Source organism: Ochlerotatus camptorhynchus, unplaced genomic scaffold (genome assembly GCF_037179485.1).
Source record: "Ochlerotatus camptorhynchus isolate MF236.1 unplaced genomic scaffold, CSIRO-AGI_Acam_v1.1 ptg000023l, whole genome shotgun sequence".
NCBI lineage: Eukaryota > Metazoa > Arthropoda > Insecta > Diptera > Culicidae > Ochlerotatus > Ochlerotatus camptorhynchus.
Genome location: NW_027040515.1, coordinates 1,070,456 through 1,091,300, shown reverse-complemented (window position 1 = coordinate 1,091,300; position 20,845 = coordinate 1,070,456). Strand labels below are relative to the sequence as shown.

Genomic DNA, 20,845 nt, shown 5'->3' with positions numbered 1-20,845 from the left:
TGTCCTCCGTCGATAGTTGGTGGTCCTCTGTGAAGATGTGTTCTGCAACCTTTGATTTGAAATCATATGTTAGGCCTTTTTCTTCTTGCTTTTTGGCCTTATTAACCTCCGCTATATGTTCTTTAAATCTAGTTGCTAAAGTTCTCTTGGTTTGTCCTACGTATACTTTGTTACAATAATTACAGCTTATTTTATATACACCTGCTTTACCTAAAACATTAACTGGGTCTTTAGTGGATCCTAACAATGATTTCAACTGGTTATGTCTACTGGTGAAAACTAAATCTAATCCGAATTGTTTTAACTGTGGTCTTAGTTTACAAGTAATATCTTGATCAAATGGAACGGACACTCGTTTCAATGGTTCAGGTGCTGTGGTGAGGGTTGTAAATAATCTCCTTTGTAGAATTCTCGCTTTTTTATCGATGATTGCCTGGATTGTGGTCTCCTTGTATCCGTTGAGTCTTGCTGTTTCGAAGATGTACTGTAATTCTTTAACCTTTCCTGTATCGCTGAGTGGAAGAGTCTGCATTCGGTGAATCATGTGGTGAAAGGCGGCCATTTTCTGCTGGAACGAATGGTTGGAAGTATAGGGGATAACTCTTTTGGTGCTTGTTGGTTTCCTGTAAATTTCGTATTCAAGCGAGGATGATGACGATTCCCTGATGACTAGAAGATCGAGAAATGCGAGTTTCCCGTCTTTTTCTACCTCGTGAGTGAATTTGATATCCTTATGAATTCTGTTGATACTATAACTACGCTGAAGATATCGTCAACAAACCTCCACCAACGGTTTGGTAATAGTCCTTTCTCCTTCAGGATTGTCTCCAAGTTGGCCATGAAAAGTTCACACAAGAAGGGGGATAGGGGGTTTCCCATTGGGGCTCCTTTCGTCTGCTTGAAGAGGTTACCTCGGAAAGAGAAGTAGTTCTCTTCCATACAAAGGCGGGTCAGCTTAAGGTACGTCCGAACCTTGTTTCTCCATGCTGCATCCTCTCGTTGTGTTAATAGCCAGTCCTCCAAATGGTTGATCGCTTCCTTGACCGGTACGCTGGGAAAAAGAGCTGTGACGTCGAAAGATACCATAATCTCGTCCTCGTTGATGTCTCCTGAAGATTGTAGTTGCTGGGTGAACTCCTGGGTGTTACTAACTGCTTTACTCTGGAACTGATTCGGCATACTCTGGAACTCTTTGACTAGCCACTTCGCTAGTTTGTGGGTGGGGGAACCAACTGCAGACACGATCTCTCGCATTTCATTTCCTGGTTTGTGGACTTTGGGACGGACACACATGGCTTTTCAAGTTACTACCTAGGACACATCAACGAGTAAGCAGCGGAGTACCTGTTCCTATAGAAAATTAAATTTAAGTTTACCTAGTTTCTAAGTCAAAATGTACCTGTGTTAATATATATTCGGTAAATGCGATGTTTTTCTTCAGTCGAGTATTAGTACAAGACACTGAAGAAGTCTGCACATTGTAGACGAAATACGCGTATCTGTCAAGGATAAGCAAATAAAGTAGTGGAATTAAATGGAAAATACTAATCCTTCTCTCTCTCATTATACAGGTATTCCACTAAGACGCCCAGACATTCATCAGGAAATGAAAGAAGATTTTTCGAAGATTGATTCGCTAGTGTGAGATTTTTTGAGTATCTAAACTTGAGATTTAGATGTGTCACCCCCTCGCAGCGATCAACACTTTTGAGTTCTTCAAAAACATGGAAGTCGTGTTCCGGAGCTTGCTCAGTTTGTATGTTGCAGGAAAATGTGGAGGAGAAACTTTCACAACTCGTGGAGCTTCTTCCTCACGATTTTCATTGTCAGCACCTGAAATCGGGGCAAAAGTGGTAGCGGCTTCAGCGTTGAAGGAAATTTGATAACAGGAGCAGTCTGAATTTCATTTCTTTAATAATAGCTAATAAATTATATGTTTGCTGTTTTCAATTGCTCAATTGGGCAAAATAATTGTTTAATTTTGGGGATATTGCATTTTATACACAAAACGAAAATTAATTATTTTATTCATGTGTTTCACTCACACATTTTTGCCAAAACATCAGCCTTATACATTCCATTCGACAAACCACATAGGTCCTATAAGAATGTATAAAAGGAATGTGGACCGCTTATACATTTCATTTGACACATGATCTTCATTGACTTTTTGAAAAGCATCTGCTTTTTATATAACTTTTAGATTTTATGAATAATCAGCAATAGAAACTTGCCAAAAGGCATAATGAGATTTCTGTCCCGTGTACAAATCGAAAATAGTATCTTTTAAATTATCATAAAATTTCTTGTGGATGACATTACGAGATTTTAAATTTTCTAATAGATCAAATAATGTCAATTTCTCGGTCAATTTTTAAAACAAAAAATCAAATTAAAAATGGTTTGGTTTTTGGCACGGTTTCACTTTTATCAATTCTATTCTTGTTACCACATCCACTACTCTATCTGAAAATACTATTGATGCCTACCCTAATAAAAAATAACCATAAACGAACGATAACCCAAATCATTGAACTATTCCACAAATGGTTTGGATGATACCCACAACACGTCGTTAAGCAAATTAACCATACAATTTTTATTAGGGTATCTCGCCCTGCATCTCGCTTTTTAAAAAACTGCAACAAAAAGAAGTTATTTGAAACAAACCATATTTTTTGGCAACACTGGACGGGACTACGTGCCACAAAACGTTAAATTACAACACGTAGCATCCGCATTGAGCTGACGCGTCCTGTCCTGGATATATCCTATCTTGATATCAGAATCCATACATCCATTTTTCACTGGGACCGAGAATTTCATATTTGGCATCAGTTTAGGGTACACCCTGCATTAAATTGCAAAACAGCGCACATCTCTTTATTTTTATTACACAAGCACAGCTCCAACCTTCGAAGCACTCTTGATGTCCGTTCCGTCAAAAATCTGCCAGAAGTTGTCACGTCAATCGTCTCCTCCATCACATTCGTCGTGGTCGTCGTCGTCGTCGTGCTTTTAATTTTGCTACGTTTCAGCCAGGCAAAGTAATTAAAAAAGGCCAGAAAGGACCTCCGGAAAGTGCTACCCAAAGTGTAATCCAATCCGTTCGCTTGAAACTACCTGTGAAAATTGCGTGCCAAGTTCGAACAGCTCCTTTGCCAGCTAGTAGTGCGTGCCAGCAGAAGCAAGAGGGGTGTCTCGTTTTGGAAGCAACCTTTTTCCGAGAAGAAAAAAGCGAACCAGGAAGAAGAAACACTCGAAGCATTAGGTATGGCCAGCTACCACCAGAGCCATCATCGTGAGCGCCGGGGAGGCGGTGGAGGAGGAGGAAGTGGTAACAGGCACCACAATAATCAACATCATCATCATCAGCAACACCATCGGCACCAGCAGAACAATACTAGTAGTGACGGAAGTATCCTCAGCACCAGCAGCAGCACTGGCAATATGAAGCATTCGTCCCTGTCGGAATCATCGGAACAGAACGATACGGTTTGTGTGGTCTGCTTCAAGCCGATCCTGTTCTACGCCATCGGCGAGTGTGACCATCTGTGCTGTTTCGAGTGTTCGACCCGGATTCGGGTACTGTGCAGGCAGAATGACTGTCCGATCTGTCGTCGCGATCTGGCCAAGGTGATCTTCTCGAAGACGCTCGCCCCGTACAAGGAGCTGGACGTGAAGAATCGGTCCGGGCTGTACGACAAAAAGTATCGGATCTGCTTCACCGATCCGGACGTGCAGCAGGCGTTCTTCGAGCTGTTGGATAACAAGTGTCCCAGGTGAGTTTAATGTGATCCGGAGAGGTGGGGGAGGTGCCATTTCCTGCTGTGGACAAAACAGAGAAAATGCTGACGGTGTAGCTAGCAGCATCGAAAAAAAAAAAAAAAACCGTACGAGCAATTTCGTAACATTGGAGGGCAGCAATGATCAGTCGCAGCACAAGGGAGAAAGAGAGAGAGAGAGAGGTGTTGCGTACAGTGGTCGGAATTGGTTTGGGTACGCCTAGTCATTCATTAAGATTGCCCAACATAAGTTTCAAGTCTTTCGTCATATGACTTTCCAAAATAATATCATTACATTCAGCAATTTTAGATCCTTCCAAACACAAATCTAAATCATCCTGGTCAAACGATAATCTTAAGGACCAGGTTGTTTGTTAAATCAGCGGCTATTTGTGGACTCTACTAGTCTTATCCTTAAAACAAAGAAATGGCTAGTGAAGTGCTAACATATTTTAGGCTATATGACGAAACCAGTGGGCCTGATCCGCATAGATTGAGATACTGTAATAGTAGTTTTGTTTCAAATTCGGAAGCATACAATTTTGAACTTTTAAAATAGTCTTAAAATATTTAAAGAAATGTTTGCGCCAAAGATTCAGTATCAATTAGTTAAACAGAGAGAGTCTATACCAGAAGGTGATGCATAATTTCCATCAGTTATTGACAATTTTTTTAGGATTACTCAGTATTAGATTAGTACAAATTGACTATCTTGCTTCAATTCAGATGTAATGTGTATGAGAAAAATATTCAAGAAAGGGGTTGTTCATTAACTACGTAACAGTTTTTTTGGGATTCTTATGGGAGGGGGGCACTGCGTAGACAATTATTGTCCATACACAATTTTTAAAATTAGTATTTGGCCGTGTATAATTGCCGAAACAGCGGTTACTGCCTGAAGAATCCAAGCGGTATGATAGGATAGAAGATTCGAGCGAAGATAAGGCAGCAGCGTTTGTTGGAGGCAGAAATAAGAAGCAACGAAAGTTCAACTGAAAGTGTCATCGATGTAGCAAAACTGGCCACATGATGAAAGATTGTCGTGTCAAGAAGACCGATGGTAACGTCAACGCAGTGGTTGGAAGCAAAGCAGTTTCGTTCATGGTGAACCAGAAGCAACCGAAGGTGCAGAACAAGCGAACCATCTTCTACGTGGACTCCGGATGTAGCGACCATCTGGTTAACAGTTTAGATTGCATGCAGTCGGTCCGGAAGCTCAAACAACCTTTCGTTATTGATGTGGTCCAAGATGGTGTGTCGATTGTTGGGAAATATGAAGGCGAAGTCAAGGGGATATCCAAAGAAGGTATTCTGTTCCAGATGAAAAATGTAATTTTCGTACCAGAGCTGCGAGGCAACCTGCTTTCTGTCAAGAAGATGTCCCAAGCCGGGATTGACGTGTTGTTCACAAGCCGCGGCGGAAAACATCAGGCGTTGATAAAGCAAGGTGATGCGGCGACCGGTGTGGCGCAGTTGCGAGGAAATCTCTACGAGTTGGAGTTAGATCTGGACGTGGTAGGACCTACAGCAAATCTCTGGCACCGTCGTTTGGGTCACGCCAGTCAGACCACGATGAATACGTTAGTTCGACATTGGACCAACGTGCTTGGAAAGCAGTGCAGAGAACCCTTCAACGGAACTCGTGAGCTAGCCAGTCGACTGCTAGAGCGGATACATTCGGATGTGTGCGGACCAATCGATTCACCGGCGTGGGATGGATCGAGATATTTCGTCTCCTTTATAGATTACTACAGTCATTTTACGTGCATCTACCTGATGAAGAGAAAGTCCGAAGTCTTCGTATATTTTCAAGAGTATGAAGCCATGGTAACCACCCAGTTTAAAAAACTAATTTGCAAGCTAACTGTCGCTAACTGGCTATGCTCCAAATGGCTACCGCTTATGGGACAGAAAAGTATTCATCTCTCGTGACATCAAGTTCGATGAAGCTTCTTTACCATACGCAAATGAAGAAGATGAAGGCTCGAAGGTTCCCTTAGTGATTCCCATGCTGTATCCGCCAGAGGGGGACAATTCGTCGGCCGAACAAGAAGCAGTAGCTGTTATCGAAAGCGAAACCGAAGATGAAGTCGATCCGGATACGCAAAGCACCGTTGATCTGGATGAAGAACTAACCGAAGAAGCTCCATCCGAAAACCCTGGGGCTCCCAGGTAAGTTACTTGACTTCTTTACTGGGCTTAGAGCAACATCTGCTGGTAAAATTTCAACTCTCCCAGATCCCCCGGAATCGTACGCCGAGATCGAAGATCGTGAAGATCGACAGCTCTGGATGACCGCAGTTAGAGACGAGTTAAAATCTCTTGAGGAGAATAAGGTGTGGACGACGGTGGAATTCCCTGCCGGTGTCAAGCCTTTGCAGTCGAAGTGGGTCTTTCGCGTGAAAGAGGATGAAGAAGGAATCCATGTGCGATGCAAGGCAAGACTGGTAGTCAAAGGTTTCTTGCAGAAGGCTGGCCTGGACTACAATGAAACATATGCGCCCTTTGCGAAGTTGACGACGATTCGAATTGTGTTGGCCGTAGGTCAAGACGGCGTTCCTTCATGGTGAGATACAAAAGAGAATCTTCATGGCTGTTCCGGATGGCGTCAAGGCAGACCCTGGGCTGGTGTGCCAGCTCCAGAAATCGTTGTATGGTCTGAAGCAGTCTCCTCGTTGTTGGAACGAAAAATTCAATCAAGCGCTGCTGAAGCTAGGTTTCACGCGTTCCAAGCACAACTATTGCCCGTATCGACAAGAGGGGGAAAGACGTTGTTTTCATCGTGCTGTATGTTAATGCTGTCCTGATAGCAGGTATGCAGCTGACCACCATAATGAAGCTGAAACGCGAACTGGATATTGCTTTACAACGATACAGATCAATGAAACTAGAAGACACTATGCATGTTATGACTGATTTGAATATAGATACGCCTCTAAATCACGTTTTGTTGTTGTTGGACAGGTAACAAGTAAAGCTACGTGACGCCACACCTAAACTGCCGTGCTATTCTCCTCATAATCCCCGTACAATAATTCTCCTCAGAATAACCTACACTCTGAAAAATCTTCACGTTCGAGGGAACCCTTTTCACGCGAACCGAAGAACGCCCACGCAAACCAAGAGCACCATCGGGCAAGGGAGAATTGACCCTACCCGATGTTGTTGTTGATTTGCGTGGGCGAACTTCGGTTCTAAAGTTATGCGAGCATTACATCATGTGTTAATTTTGATTAAACACGGCACCCGCTCATAAAGGCTGACTAAAAGTAAATTAGTACGCCCCTCGCGCGCCGCTAGCACGCCTCTGGTTTTGGAAATCGAAAATCTTTGACAGTGGTTTGTTTACACTTCTATAGAGAACAACTATAGTCGCTATATTCATAGTCTGGCGGATAGAATCTCGGGAACCAGTTGAGCTGTCAAATAGTGAAACCAATCGAGCAAATCACGACCAACAACAGAAAAGAGCACATCAGCTATTACGAACAAAATTTCGGAAACCGTTTTCTCGTGACTAAAGGCTCACCTACACAAACTAACGCCATCTTTAGGGTGTGGAAAGTTTCCCCTATCCGATGATGCTGTTAATTTACCTTCGATTGGCGAGGAAAGAATGATCAACGTTTTGTTTATAAAACTTGATAGTTCCTTTTCAATTGTTGGTCTACATTGAAATGGTTCCGCTTTTTGATAGATCGAAATTCTATCCGCCAGGCTATGAATATAGCGACTATAAGAACAACTGGTGCAAGTTTGATCAAAGTAGTCGATCGCGTTCAGAAATAACCTCAAATGGAACTCGAAAGAAGAAAAAATATTGTGCACAAACACCTGGAAAATCCGGAGTGGTCCGGTTCCAAGCAGGCTAAAGTACTGAAGATGCCGAAAACAACAGCTTGTCGAGTGCTCAAAACCTACAAGGAAATCCTGAGTGTGGAAAGGAATCAGTGGACCTACGAAAAAACTGGAACCAAGGATCGTCAGCTGCGTAGCAAGGTGTTGAGGTGCGCCAACCCCGGTCTTTTGATCCGAGATGTGACCAGAAGGTACAACGCCAACTTTCAAACGGTGCGGAACATCCTTGCCAGGGAAGGATACAAGTCGTACAAAGCCAGTAAACATCCAAACCGGCACGTGAAGCAGAATTCCGTGGCCAAAAAGGCTGTAAGGCTCTTGTACGACCGTGTTTTGACGAAACACAAGGGCTGCATTTTGATCGATGGCGAAACATACGTCAAACTCTAATTTTAGGCAGCTTGCCGGTCAAAAGTTTTACATCGCGACTGGACGTGGGGATGAAGGACAGATTCAAGTTCGTGTTTGCCGACAAGTCCGCGAAAAAGGCCTTACATTTGGCAAGCGATTTGCAGTTGTGGCCTGAAAACGGAACCATTCGTCACGTCCTCGATGATGACATCCCATGTTTACATCGAAGAATGCCTGTTCATCCGCAAGCATAGGGGCAAAGTCATCTTTTGGTCTGATTTGGCCAGCTGCCACTACTCCAAGGTGGTTCTGCAGTGGTATGCTGTCAACAAGATCGATTTTGTCCTCAGGGTAATGTATCCTCCTCGACCAATCGAAAAATCCGGGGCAATTTCAAGGCAGCGACTTCGACAAAGCGGTGGGGACATCCAGCAAATGCGGGCAAAATGGAAGAAATGCGCTGATTCCGTGTCCGTTTCGAAAGTGGATCGCGAAAGTCTTCAGATATTTTGAACATAAAGCCAAGCTGCCTGTTAGCTTTAGTCAGGATGTCATTGTAGTGCGGTTTGAAGGTCAATTCACAGTCGAGTGCTACTCCTAAATCTTAGACCTGGCTAATCCTCTCTAATGTTTGCCCGGAAATGGAATAATCAAATATTATCGGGTTTTGTTTGCGGTGAAATGATATCACATTGCACTCGTTGATGCTGAGCGTCAAGAAGTTACGGGAGCACCAACTCTGCATACGATCCACAATCAGTTGCAACTCCTCACAATGCAATCGTCAGCGTAGAATAGCCGGCATCCAGGTGGCAGTAGGCACGAAAGCTCGATGACGAAAAGCGAAAACAGAAGGGGTTCCAGATTACTTCCTTGGGGAACGCCGGAAACGTTCGTGAACACTTCAGAACGAGAAGCTCCGATCTTAACGCAAAGCGAACGGTTTGTAAGGTAAGATTTGAACCACGAGATGAAGGATCCAGACACCCAAGCTTGTTCAAAAGAATGTTGAGGTCTACTCGGTCAAATGCAGCCTTGAGATCAGTGTAAACAGCGTTGATTTGTCCGCCAGAGTCCATGGTCCGAACGCAGAGTGACACGAATTCGGTCAAATTGGTTGTAACTGACCGTTTTGGGTAGAATCCATGCTGAGCCGTGGAGATGTAATTTTTTATTTTTACAAGAGCTGAAGAGGGCCTCATTGATGATGATCTCTGATACTTTGGAGCAGCAACATAGTCATGTGATGCCTCTGTAATTCTGGACATTTCTTTTATCGCCTTTCTTGTGGACGGGGAACATTGAGCAAAAAAAAACTCCTGTAGTGACAGATTAAATAACTTCACCAAGAGAGTGAGCAACGAATCCGAACACAGCTTCAGAACGGACGCAGAAATGCCGTCTGGCCCGACAGCAGACGAGAGTTTCAACATTTTAAACGGACGGAGCTCAAATGCATCTGTTGGAGAATCGCTTATAGCAATCGTGAGTTGATTTGGTGAGGCCGAAGATTCATTGAACGAACTCATGAAATGTTGAGCAAAAAGGCGTTTCAGATTTAGCGGTTTGCTCACCGAGATGAACTGACAATGGCAAACCGACTTCGTTCTGTTTTAGAGTTTACAAACGACCAGAAACGCTTTGGAATTCTGCGAAGAGATGATTGCGTACGGAAGACACATCATCGATACAGGAATGTACGAACGATGTTGGCAGTATCTTCGTAGCGATTTAGTCCTATACCCGTTTCAGTCGACGCAAATATCCTAATAATAAGTATATCAAAAGTTGCATGTTGACAGTGAAATGTCGATTGCAGTGTAGCTCAATTACTAGGGGGAGGAGGGGCATTGTGAGCATCCCGCAGTTTGGTTCTGGATCTCTAGCTGCATGAAGCAAATCAACTGGTAGTAGGTTCAATATTATCATGATATTGATCCTACCACCAACCAATTCAATGACTCAGTTACTTTTTTTTAATCTGGTGCTTTGAAATCATAAGAGGACTTCAGCCTAAACAAAATGTTTTATTTGGTGAGTTTTCACTTAAATTATAAACACCACATTTGACCCACGCGCAAATGTCGCAAAAAGACATTTCAATCGCCGTGGGAGTGTCCCGGTGGACCGTCAAAAGGGTTTTAGACCGAGAAAAGAAAGGACAACTATCCGCGAAGGTGGCCACAGGTCGTCCGAGGTCAGCTCGGGTTCCGAGGGTTATCGCTGCTATCAAAAGGAAGATTCAGGTGAATCCAGTGCGTTCAATAAGGAAAATGGCAAAGGAACACGGGATCAGTGACTTAACGGCACGGAAGATCGTAAAGGAAGATTGCGGGGCGAAGTCGAGGGCATGGATCCCGTATCAAATTCCAGAACCGACCGGTATATTAGTTCTCTTCCGGTAAAAGACGTGGCCGACGAGCGCAAGAACGTGTATCTGACCAAGCATCTTGCTAGCGTTATGGTGTTTGGATTGGTGGCTTCCGATGGCAAAAAAATGCACCCGGTGTTCATTCCAGAAGGCGACAAGGTCAACACGGAGGTTTACATCGGGAGTTTAAGTACGGTCCGAAGCCAAATGTTGTATTTCAACAAGATGGGGCTCCGTGCCACACCTCGAACCGCACTCAGAAGTGGTTGCAGGAACATCTTCCGTTCTGGGCGAAGGATATGTGGTCGCCATCCAGCCCCGATCTTAATCCGCTGGATTACTCAATATGGCGCGTCATGAAGGCCAAGGCCTGTTCTAAACGCCACCCGAGTACATCAAGCCTCAGACAAACATTGACCCGTACCTGGAGATAAATGGATCCAGACTATACATTATTAGAACCTGCCGTGCATTCCGGAAGCGTGTGGAGGCCGTTATTGCAGCAAGTGGGAACTCGATCGATAATAACCATAGTTTAAGACTCTGAGAAACATCCTCCTTTTGAATAAATAAAAAACTCAAAAACGAAATTTTTGAGAATTTTTTAAATTTTGATTGCATCTTCGTATCCGCAAATCCGTAAAAAATGGTCCACACTCCAATGCGCGTCACTGTACTTTCTCACCGTTCCCGCCTGGGTAGTGCACTGCGTCTGTCTCCTTGTTGCTTCCATTGCCCGATCCCCGAACATTTGCAATGAAACACAATTTGCATGTGCAATCCCATATGCACCGTCGTTTCAGTCCTATTCCCCATTTCTCTGCGAAAAGTAGAACGAGTCGCTTCTCCTTCTTTCTACAAAAAAAAAAGTGTCGAATGCAACCCGACGACGAGCGTCCTCCGCAACTAATATCCGTTTCGCTTGATTGCGCCGTGGCCGCGATCTTTCCTTCTTCCAGATGCGACAAGAAGAACATTCCCAAGTTCGACATACTGCGGGAGCATGTCCGCAAGTTCCACGAACTGTTCTACTGCGACATCTGCACCGAGCACCTGAAAATCTTCTCGTCCGAGCGGCGGTGCTACTCCCGGCAGGACCTGGCCATCCACCGGCGGATAGGCGACCCGGACAACGTCGGCCACCGGGGACATCCGCTGTGCGAGTACTGCGACAAGCGCTTCCTGGACAAGGACGAACTGTTCCGGCATCTACGGAAGGAGCACTTCTTCTGCCACTTTTGCGACGCCGATGGGACTAACTACTTCTACGGGTAAGTAGGCAATAAATAAAAATGCAATTTTCTTGGCAACGTTTTCGCACACACACGCTGCACACGACACCCGCCGATTAACTTAATAAGAGCACGTTGTTGTCGAAATGGGTGATGATTTATGGCGATTTAAGAATGTAGTTAATTGTGAAACTCTTTCGAATTTTTATTACAGTGACTACGAATCGCTGCGGGATCACTTCCGGCAGGAGCACTACCTGTGCGAGGAGGGCGACTGCGAGCAGGAACAGTTTACGGTGGTGTTCCGGTCGGAGATCGATTTGCGGGCGCATCGTGCTTCGGCTCACGGCAAGAGCATGAACAAGTTGGCCAACAAGCAGACGCGAACTTTAGAGCTGGAATTTAGCTACGCTCCGCGGAATCGGGACGGTGGAGGCCCTGGGACGGGTCAATCGGGCAGTGGTCCCGGAGGTGGCGGTAGAAACCATCATCGAGGTGGCAATGATCGTGGTGGTGGTGGTGGGGGCAATGGAGGAGGTGGCGGCGGTGGGAATCGTGGCGGATACGATGCAGAGAGAGATTTCGATGCGTTCTTAGGTGACGCGATGCCCATGCAGCATCCTCCCAAGCGGATAGATGCCAGCAGCGAACAGGACTTCCCGTCTTTAGGTGGAACCGGTGGTAATCCGGTGTTCCGGCCAAACAATGTATCCATACGGCAGCGGGTGTTCGGCGCCGCCGGTTTGGCTCGGACGAAAGAAAACTTCCCCGCCCTCGGATCCGAGGGCGGGGACGGACCAGGATCGGCCAGCATCAATGAAGGCTTTAGTAGTAAAATTACCGCCAGTTCTCTGTTGAAACCTAGTCAACCAATGACCAGTAGTAGTGGTGGTGGTGGTGGTGGTGGTAGTGGCAGCAGTGGCAGTGGTTCCGGACCAGGCAGGAGTCAGGGAGGCCAAGCATCGAAACCGAGCACCAGTATGATGATTCACGTGTCGAATCGACCGCCGAGTGCGGCTACTTCGAGTGGTGCTAAAAAGTCCAACGTTGCCGCCGATTTTCCTGCCTTGCCGGGTGAGTTTCGTCCAGTGCTATTATTCAGATTTTTGTTCGGCTATTGGTTGTTTTCAAGATTTTATTTGCTTGTATGATGAATGAAAAAATGTGAACTCTAAGATGGGGGCCTACCCAGTGGTTAAAAGTTGGAGCACTTACCAAAACCCTTTCCTTGATGGTCCAGGATGGGAATGTAGCAAGGCAAAAATCCCAATGATTTTGTCTTTAGTTTTAGAGGTTTTGTGTCTTCTGTGAACTTTTTCAGCTTCAAAAGTTCCTTCATTTGGCCGTTTTTTTTTTTAATTAAAGGTGCTTCTCAAAATATTGATATTCATTGATACAGTAAATAAAGACGCATGTTTGAACGTCAACCTCAAACTGTTAAACGCAGCAGTCAAGGATTACCGCCTCTCTCATTCGGTTTTAGGAAACACTGCTCAGCAACAACGTGCGTTAACTACGTGGTAAACAGGCAAAAAGGAAAATTTTAATGGCAATCTTCCTCGACCTTTCCCAAGCATTTGACTCGGTTAGCCTACGAACTCTGCTCAAAACACTAGCCAGTCAAAACATTCCAGACAAATTAATATCCTAGCTAGCATGAATATCTGCACAGAAGAATCTTGAAAGTCCATACCAGCCCGGGGACAGTGGAGGTGGTGGTAAGCGAGGGACTGCCCCAAGGAAGCCCACTTTCTCCACTACTATTCAACCTGTACACCGCACAGTGGTTGAAATAGGCATTTTCGTGCGCTTAATTAATAGCTCCTTTATCATGAAACTAAGAGATATGGTGTCTTCAGAGAAGTGTTTTAATATGTTACTGTGCTTCTTTTGATGTTTTTAGTTAAAAGATTAATCCCCCTAAAAGTGAGATCGAAAATTTATGTTTTCAACTATTCAAGATACAATGTTGGTGTCTTCGACAAAGTTGTAGAAATTTTTTTTTCAAAGAACTTTGCTGAAGACACTTAATTAATATCTTTTTTACTTTTCAAGATATGTAACGTTTATTGCCGACGGTCCCTCAAAAATGGTTTTCTCATCATAAATTTTTGTTCTACATTTTTACGGCTTTGCCATCTTCTAGTAAATTGTAGATAATAACAAAATACACAATATTGTAGAACCCCGCATTGCAGTATCTTCTGTAGAAAAAAAGTTATGGAAGTTTTTGTAGATTTTTAGACCATAATTTAGGAACTTGTAACTTAGCAGGGGGCAAAATGGGGCAATATACCTATGGTGCATCTGAAACTTTAATAAATTTACTTCAAAATGATGGCAAACATTTGTGAATGTAAGCGATTGTTGGTAAACTATGATTTAAACAAAATAGTGATAGCCGTGCCTAAATGTGCATGCTATTTCATCAGAATTGCCGCACCTAGTGTTAGAGATATCTTGTATACATTATAATGCTACTGTTGAAATCAAGTAAGCCATGACCCAAGACTTCAATAATTTTTCTGAGTCCCTTAGCAACCATCGTCAAGTGAAGTAAAATAACATTGTTTAATCTTAATTATTTGTTGGACATTGAGTGGTTTGAAAGCTCTATTGTGTACACGAATCACGGTAACAGTGCCCAGTTTTCAACTGTATAAATGGCCTCCATCGGTATGTAAAATATCTTAATTTGAAATTTGACTGTCTATGTTTTGGAATTTATGCCAAGAACTATTTTTTAAATCATTCTTATATTCCAGTTGAAATCGATAAACATCAAGCAGAAGAGCTTTTTTTGCGAACGCTAAACAAGTAGCAGACATCACTAAACTAAATCTCACAGCAATCCAACGCTGGTGGTTCAATTCTCAAATCTATAGGATCAGGTTGCGAAATCTATTCAATATCATTTGACAACTATTGTGTTGAGACAGCACGCTTGTTGGTGAAATTATATCCCTGGTACTATCTACCAGCAAGTGTCCATAAGGTTCTTATACATGGGTCTTCCATAATTGACAATTTTATGGTAACAATCGGACAACTCTCAGAAGAAGCGCAAGAGGCAAGAAATTTTTTTGAAATATTTTTACCCATCTAACACATACCGAGAATTCAACACCCGAAAGCATTCAAGACAAGCTACGAATCGTGATCTTCTGAACATGCTACTAGTGTCTTCTGATCCATTGATCACAAGTATTCGAAGATGGCCGAAGAAAACCGAAAAACCGGATGACGCGAAAAGCCTTTTGAAAAGTTTTTCTTACGATACTGAGAATGACAACGAAACCAAAAGCGAGGACGACAGCGATTCATGAAATAGACATGTTGAAAAACTTTTATTATCAATTAAATTTAATTTAATTAAATTGAACCCGATTAGCGTGCCGTATTTTTCTACTATAACCAAGAAAAAGTTTTAACACGAAACATACCTTCCAAAAGCTTACATTCACAGATGTTTGCTATCATTTTGAGGTAAATTTATTAAAGTTTCAGATGCACCATGGGTAAATTGCCCCATTTTGCCCCCTGCTAAGTTACAAGTTCATAAATTATGGTCTGAAAATCTACAAAAACTTCCATAACTTTTTTCTACAGAAGATACTGCAATGCGGTGTTCTACAATATTGTGTATTTTGTTATTATCTACAATTTACTAGAAGATGGCACAGCCGTAAAAATGTAGACCAAAAAGTTATGATGAGAAAACCATTTTTGAGGGACCGTCGGCAATAAACGTCACATATCTTGAAAAGTAAAAAAGATATTAATTAAGTGTCTTCAGTAAAGTTTTTTGAAAAAAAAATTTCTACAACTTTGTCGAAGACACCAACATTGTATCTTGAATAGTTGAAAAATAAATTTTCGATCTCACTTTTAGGGGGATTAATCTTTTAACTAAAAACATCAAAATAAGCGCAGTAACATATTGAGACACTTCTCTGAAGACACCATATCTCTTAATTTCATGATAAAGGAGCTATTAATTAAGCGCACGAAAATGCCGATTTCAACCACTGTGCACCGCTGCGTTGCATGATATACAAGAGGAATTAGTCCAGTTTGCGGATGATTTCGCCCTACTCATCACAGGAGATGACCTAGAGTCAGTCGAAGAAACAGGGAGAAATATAGAAAATGCTGCCATAAGAGAACCGCCACGGGAGTCCCCATACGGGTCCCTATCTCTATTTCCGAGTCCCACATAGCAACTTATGCCCGCACCGGTAGTAGCTAAACGGGGTTGGGAAATGAGAACGCAAATAAAAAATAAATCATAAGTTTTCATATTTGGCGCCCCACTAAAACTCTGCTCTGGGTCGCTATTTTTGCTGCTTTCGTTCACACTTTTTTCGGTTTACATTTTGTGGTTCAGTGCATTTCTTTGCGTTTTGTGAGGATGAATACCAATGCAAGAGATGAAAGCTGGACATCCGAAGAAGATACGGCGCTCCCAGGACCCCATCACAGGAACAAATTAGAAGGCAGAAACGCAACGGCAGCAGTCTAAGGATACTAGCATTCCCGGAAATCCACGATTCTTTCCAAGACGCTACAACCTCTCCACATCGTCATGTGTCGGATAGCATAGGTACTTGGGGCCGTAAATAGGAACATTGTCTCTGTCATACTGATGTGTTCAATGCAAGCTGACAGAATGTGGCGGTGCATTTTTAAAGACCAGTTAATCCTAATTTACCAGCGACATCAGGCTTTTGCACGCAGTAAGGATTCGCGGCTTATATTCTGCAACAATATTTGTAAACACGTTTCGGGACAGTCGAAACCGCTGCCTCAGAGAAATGATCCTAAAACAGTCGCTCATCTCCTACATGAGCACCCCTGTTGATATTCGGTTTTTTGCCAGGCCGAGATCTTCCAGCACGATTTTTCTCGTCTTCTTCCGCAGCCTTTAACAACAGTTCATGTGACTGGAAAAGATAATGCTGTACAACTTCAATGTCTTCCTCGTCACTTAAAATGATGGAATCAGCTGCCCCGAGAAACCATCTGCCGTCGATGCATTTGGAATATTGATAATACAACTACACAACTACTGCACATTGATCGACCGATAAAAATTAAATATTACAACAATATTACGATGTTCTTAGTGGTTATACTGTTCTGGGTTTTAGCAACACACTACAGGTAGAAAGACATTACTCAAGTTGCTAAACTCAAAATAGAAACCAACATAAATCACCGGTGGAAGAATGGGGTGCTAAGCTAAAATAGCTACCTAGATGGAGCCTTATTATAGGGATAGAGATAGCGCCTCTGTTAGCAGACACAGTTCTTGAAACAGGGGCTCGGAGTAATAATGAAACACTAGTGTTCTCTAGCTCAAAACAAGAAGGAATGAATTTTATTGTCGTCTTCGGTTTACAGTGGAACTGAACAACTGTCAAATGGGAAGTGTTGCCTGATCGGCATTCGCAGTGAAGTAAATGCTGTAAGTCGAACCTGGGGGTTCAACACTCCTCCTCAACACTAATCGGTTTGACACCAATCGCCCTTCGTAGATTCTTCAACCTAACTGCCTGTAATGGTTTGGTCAGTAAGTCTGCTTCCATATATTCAGTCGGGCAGTATTGCAGCTGCACGATGCCTTCCTGAACCAGATCCTTTGCAAAGCTGTACTTCGTATCTATATGCTTGGATTTCTTCTCGTTCCGGTCTACTTTTGTTAAGGCGATGCAGCTTTGATTGTCTTCCTTGACAGGTATCGGGTAATCCAGCTGTTCTCCGACGTCTTCCATAAGCTTGCGAATCCATTGTAATTCTTGGAGGCACTCCGCTAGTGCGATGTATTCGGCCTCGGTGCTTGACATAGTGACGCACTTCTGCTTACGACAGCCCCATCCAATAACGCCACCGTGAAACTTGAAGAGGTATCCGGAACTTGATTTGAGGTCGGACACATCACCGGCCCAATCCGCGTCAACAAAGCACTTCAGTTGCGTATTGTTACACCCAAGGCAGAGCTCCAAGTCGATCGTGTTCTTAAGATATCGCAATTCACGTTTAGCCTCATTCCAATCGCCTTCGGTTGGCGCTTGAACGCGTCGTCCCAAGATCGAGGTTGCAATCGAAATGTCTGGTCTAGTACTCACGGCTACGTACAACAAAGCTCCAATGAGACTTTGATATTGTTCAACGGATTCAAGTCTCTTACTCGTCTCCTCCTTTTGTTGGAGAAAACCAGGATCCATAGGCACTTTCGATGTTTTGGCCTCGCTCATCCCGAATCTTTCCAAAAGACGACTTAAGTACGCCCTTTGATTGACGCGATATTGACCGGTCTCCTGCCGAACTTGGATCCCGAGGAAAAACTTGAGGTCTCCCATCACAGTGATTTTAAACTGTCCGTTCAGGGCGTTAGCGATATTGGCAAATTCTTCCTCAGTCACGCAAATTACGATAATATCGTCGACGTAAATCAAAAGGAAAGTGTACGTACCTGCTGTGTCCTTTATGTAGAGGCACGGGTCAGCCTTTGATTGATGGAACCCCATGCACTTCAACACCTCATCGATCCGCTGATTCCAAACACGAGCGGCTTGTTTTAGCCCGTACAAGCTGCGTCGTGGTCGACAAACTTCGTCCTTGTTTCCGCTTTCGTATCCAGGGGGTTGCCGCATATATCTAGAAAGAGCTGGAATTAGGGCGTAACAGCTTTTGTAAACAATGACTTCTCTCGATGATTTCTCGAAACTCAAGGCACGCCCACGCAAACCAACATAACCAACTGGAAGGAGAAGTCTTCCCCTACCCGATGGGGACGTTGATTTGAGTGAGCGAGCCTTGGATTTCTAGAAATCATCGAGAGGAATCATTGTTTGCAAAAGCTGTTACGCCCTAATTCCAGCTCTATCTAGATATATCTCGTCCTGAAGCTGCCCATAAAGGTAGGCGGTTTTTATGTCGACGTGTTTGGCTAACATTTTCCTCGTACTAGCAAACGTCAACATCGCCCGGAACGTCACCTGTCTTACCATGGGTGCAAATACTAAGTCATAATCAGACCCGTATTTTTGGCAGAAACCTTGCGCTACTAAGCGTGCCTTGAAGCGCACAAGTTCACCATTCTCATCAACCTTGCATTTATAAATCCACTTGCTACCGATGGCCTTGCGATGTAGTGGAAGCTCCGTTAACTCCCAGGTTCCATTCTCACGATGCGGCATTATTTGCAGATTTCCATTCAGCGCATTGCGGACATGACACTGCTTCTCGAAATGACCTTGGCTCTACTAAGTTCTGCATTGCTAGATACACTCCTGCCGGACACCTGCCGTTGCTCTCCTTGAACGACGCACTTGTTGCAATTGTGGTTCTTCACTCACTACAGAATTCTCTTCGTCATCGCTTTCCCAAAGACCACGTAGTAGATCGATGCCATGACCTTCGAACAATCCTTCAGGCCATTCGTCTTCCTCGTTACCAAAACCGTAGAAATCTTCTGATTCTGCATCTTCTGGAACATTCGGTAGCTTAGAAAAATCCTGCATATACCATTCGATGCTATCAGTGCCAGTAGGACTTGTCGGTTTTACTAACTGCTGTTGGTTTTCAATCGACTGCTCCTCCTTTGACCCAACTCCAAATTCCAAAAATCGAACGTCACGGCTGATCTTGATTTCCCCGGTACGAGTATCCAGCATTCGGTACGCTTTATGTTCCAATGAGTAGCCAACAAACGTCATTTTAATGGCTTTGACGTCTAGCTTCTTGCGTTTCACGGAGGGAACCAATACGTAACCACTACATCCGAAAAGTCGCAAGTGGTTAAGGTCTGGCTTTCTACCATGCCAGATCTCATACGGTGTTCGTCCTACAGCAGCTGACGGTAAACGATTTTGTAGATAACAAGCAGTGTTTATCGATTCCGCCCAGAATCGGCTATGCATACTAGCATCCAACAGCATGCATCGTCCCATTTCACTTAATGACCGATTTTTTTTTCTCTCCGATACTCCATTTTGTTGTGGAGAGTATGCCGTAGTGTATTCCGCCTTGATTCCTTCCTCCGAATAGAAACGCCGGAGCGCATTGCTGGAATATTCGCCACCTTGATCGGACCGGATGATTCGAGGTTTTCGACCAAATTGATTGTCGACTATTCGGACGTATTCTCGGATTCATTCTTGTACGTCAGATTTCTCCTTTAAGAAATAGACGTATGTGAAGCGGCTATGGTCGTCGATCATTGTCATGTACCACCTTATTCTGCGAGTCACGTGACTCTCTCTCACCGGTGAGGTGACAATTGTCACCTCGTGTGAGGTGACTCTCCATGCAAATCAAATGGAGAGTCACCTCACACGAGGTGACTATTGTCACCTCACCGGTGAGAGAGAGTCACGTGACTCGCAGAATAGGGGGGGGTAGTAACGACAACCCCCTGGCGTCACTACATCCATGGGTCCGCATACATCCGTGTGAATAATGTCCAGCACATTCTTCGAAATCTTCTGCGTGGGAACGACCGCAATCCACTACATCTATACCTGTAGCTAGGTCGCTTCGCTTGATTTCGTTCAGCACTTCTGGATCTCGATGACCCAAACGACGATGCCACGAATGCTGGCAGTTCTTCGTGTGCTGTTTTCCTTCAGCTTTAAGCACTTTTTCAGCAGTAACGCGCAACCAGTACATGTCACTAATTATAACACCTACCGCGACGACGGTATTCGCGTACACCAGTCTACATTCGGATCGATTGAATTCGGCACGAACACCTTTTGAAGTAAGCTTGCTAATCGAGATCATGTTGCACTCCAAAGTGGGAACATATAAAACACCTTGCAACGTAAGCTTGATCGATTCTCCGACGTCATTCAAACACTCGATAAGGCAATCACCGATGCCCTCTACGCGAATATTATTACCATCCGCGACGGTTACACTCGAACGCAAACTTTCCAAACGAATAAAAGCCATTTTGTCACCGCACATATGTGATGCGGCACCCGAATCGATCAACCACGAACGCGCATTCTTGTTTACGTTTTCCCGCACCATGAACGTGAACGATTTTGCATCGTTTTCGCGCACTTATCTCACTTTCTGCTCTGGTTTCTGCAGTTTCTTCTTCCTGCCGCCGTTTTCTGTGCCAAAAAATCTTTGCAGCTCCACTTTTTGTGGCCAGCTTTACCACAGAAATAACACACAACAGCCGTTTTCATATCGCTACTGACTTTTAGCACTCTGTCTTCCGACAACTTTTCACT

At 43.9% G+C, this 20,845-nt stretch overlaps 2 protein-coding genes across 3 annotated transcripts in view; one reads left to right on the top strand and one right to left on the bottom strand.

Moving 5' to 3' along the window:
• Asap (ArfGAP domain of ASAP) overlaps nucleotides 1-20,845 on the bottom strand; it is a 480,120-nt gene that overhangs the window by 115,776 nt on the left and 343,499 nt on the right. The window lies entirely within an intron of this gene.
• LOC135706655 (E3 ubiquitin-protein ligase ZNF598) overlaps nucleotides 2,968-20,845 on the top strand; it is a 30,754-nt gene continuing 12,876 nt past the window's right edge. Inside the window, exons 1-4 of one of the 2 annotated variants that reach the window (XM_065228311.1) lie at nucleotides 2,968-3,782; nucleotides 11,325-11,636; nucleotides 11,812-12,503; nucleotides 12,537-12,671. In XM_065228311.1, the coding sequence (XP_065084383.1) occupies nucleotides 3,274-3,782; nucleotides 11,325-11,636; nucleotides 11,812-12,503; nucleotides 12,537-12,671 (1,648 nt within the window). In that variant the 5' untranslated portion in view covers nucleotides 2,968-3,273. Of the gene's footprint in view, nucleotides 3,783-11,324; nucleotides 11,637-11,811; nucleotides 12,672-20,845 lie in introns of both variants that reach the window. The other variant, XM_065228304.1, reaches the window with a different exon arrangement.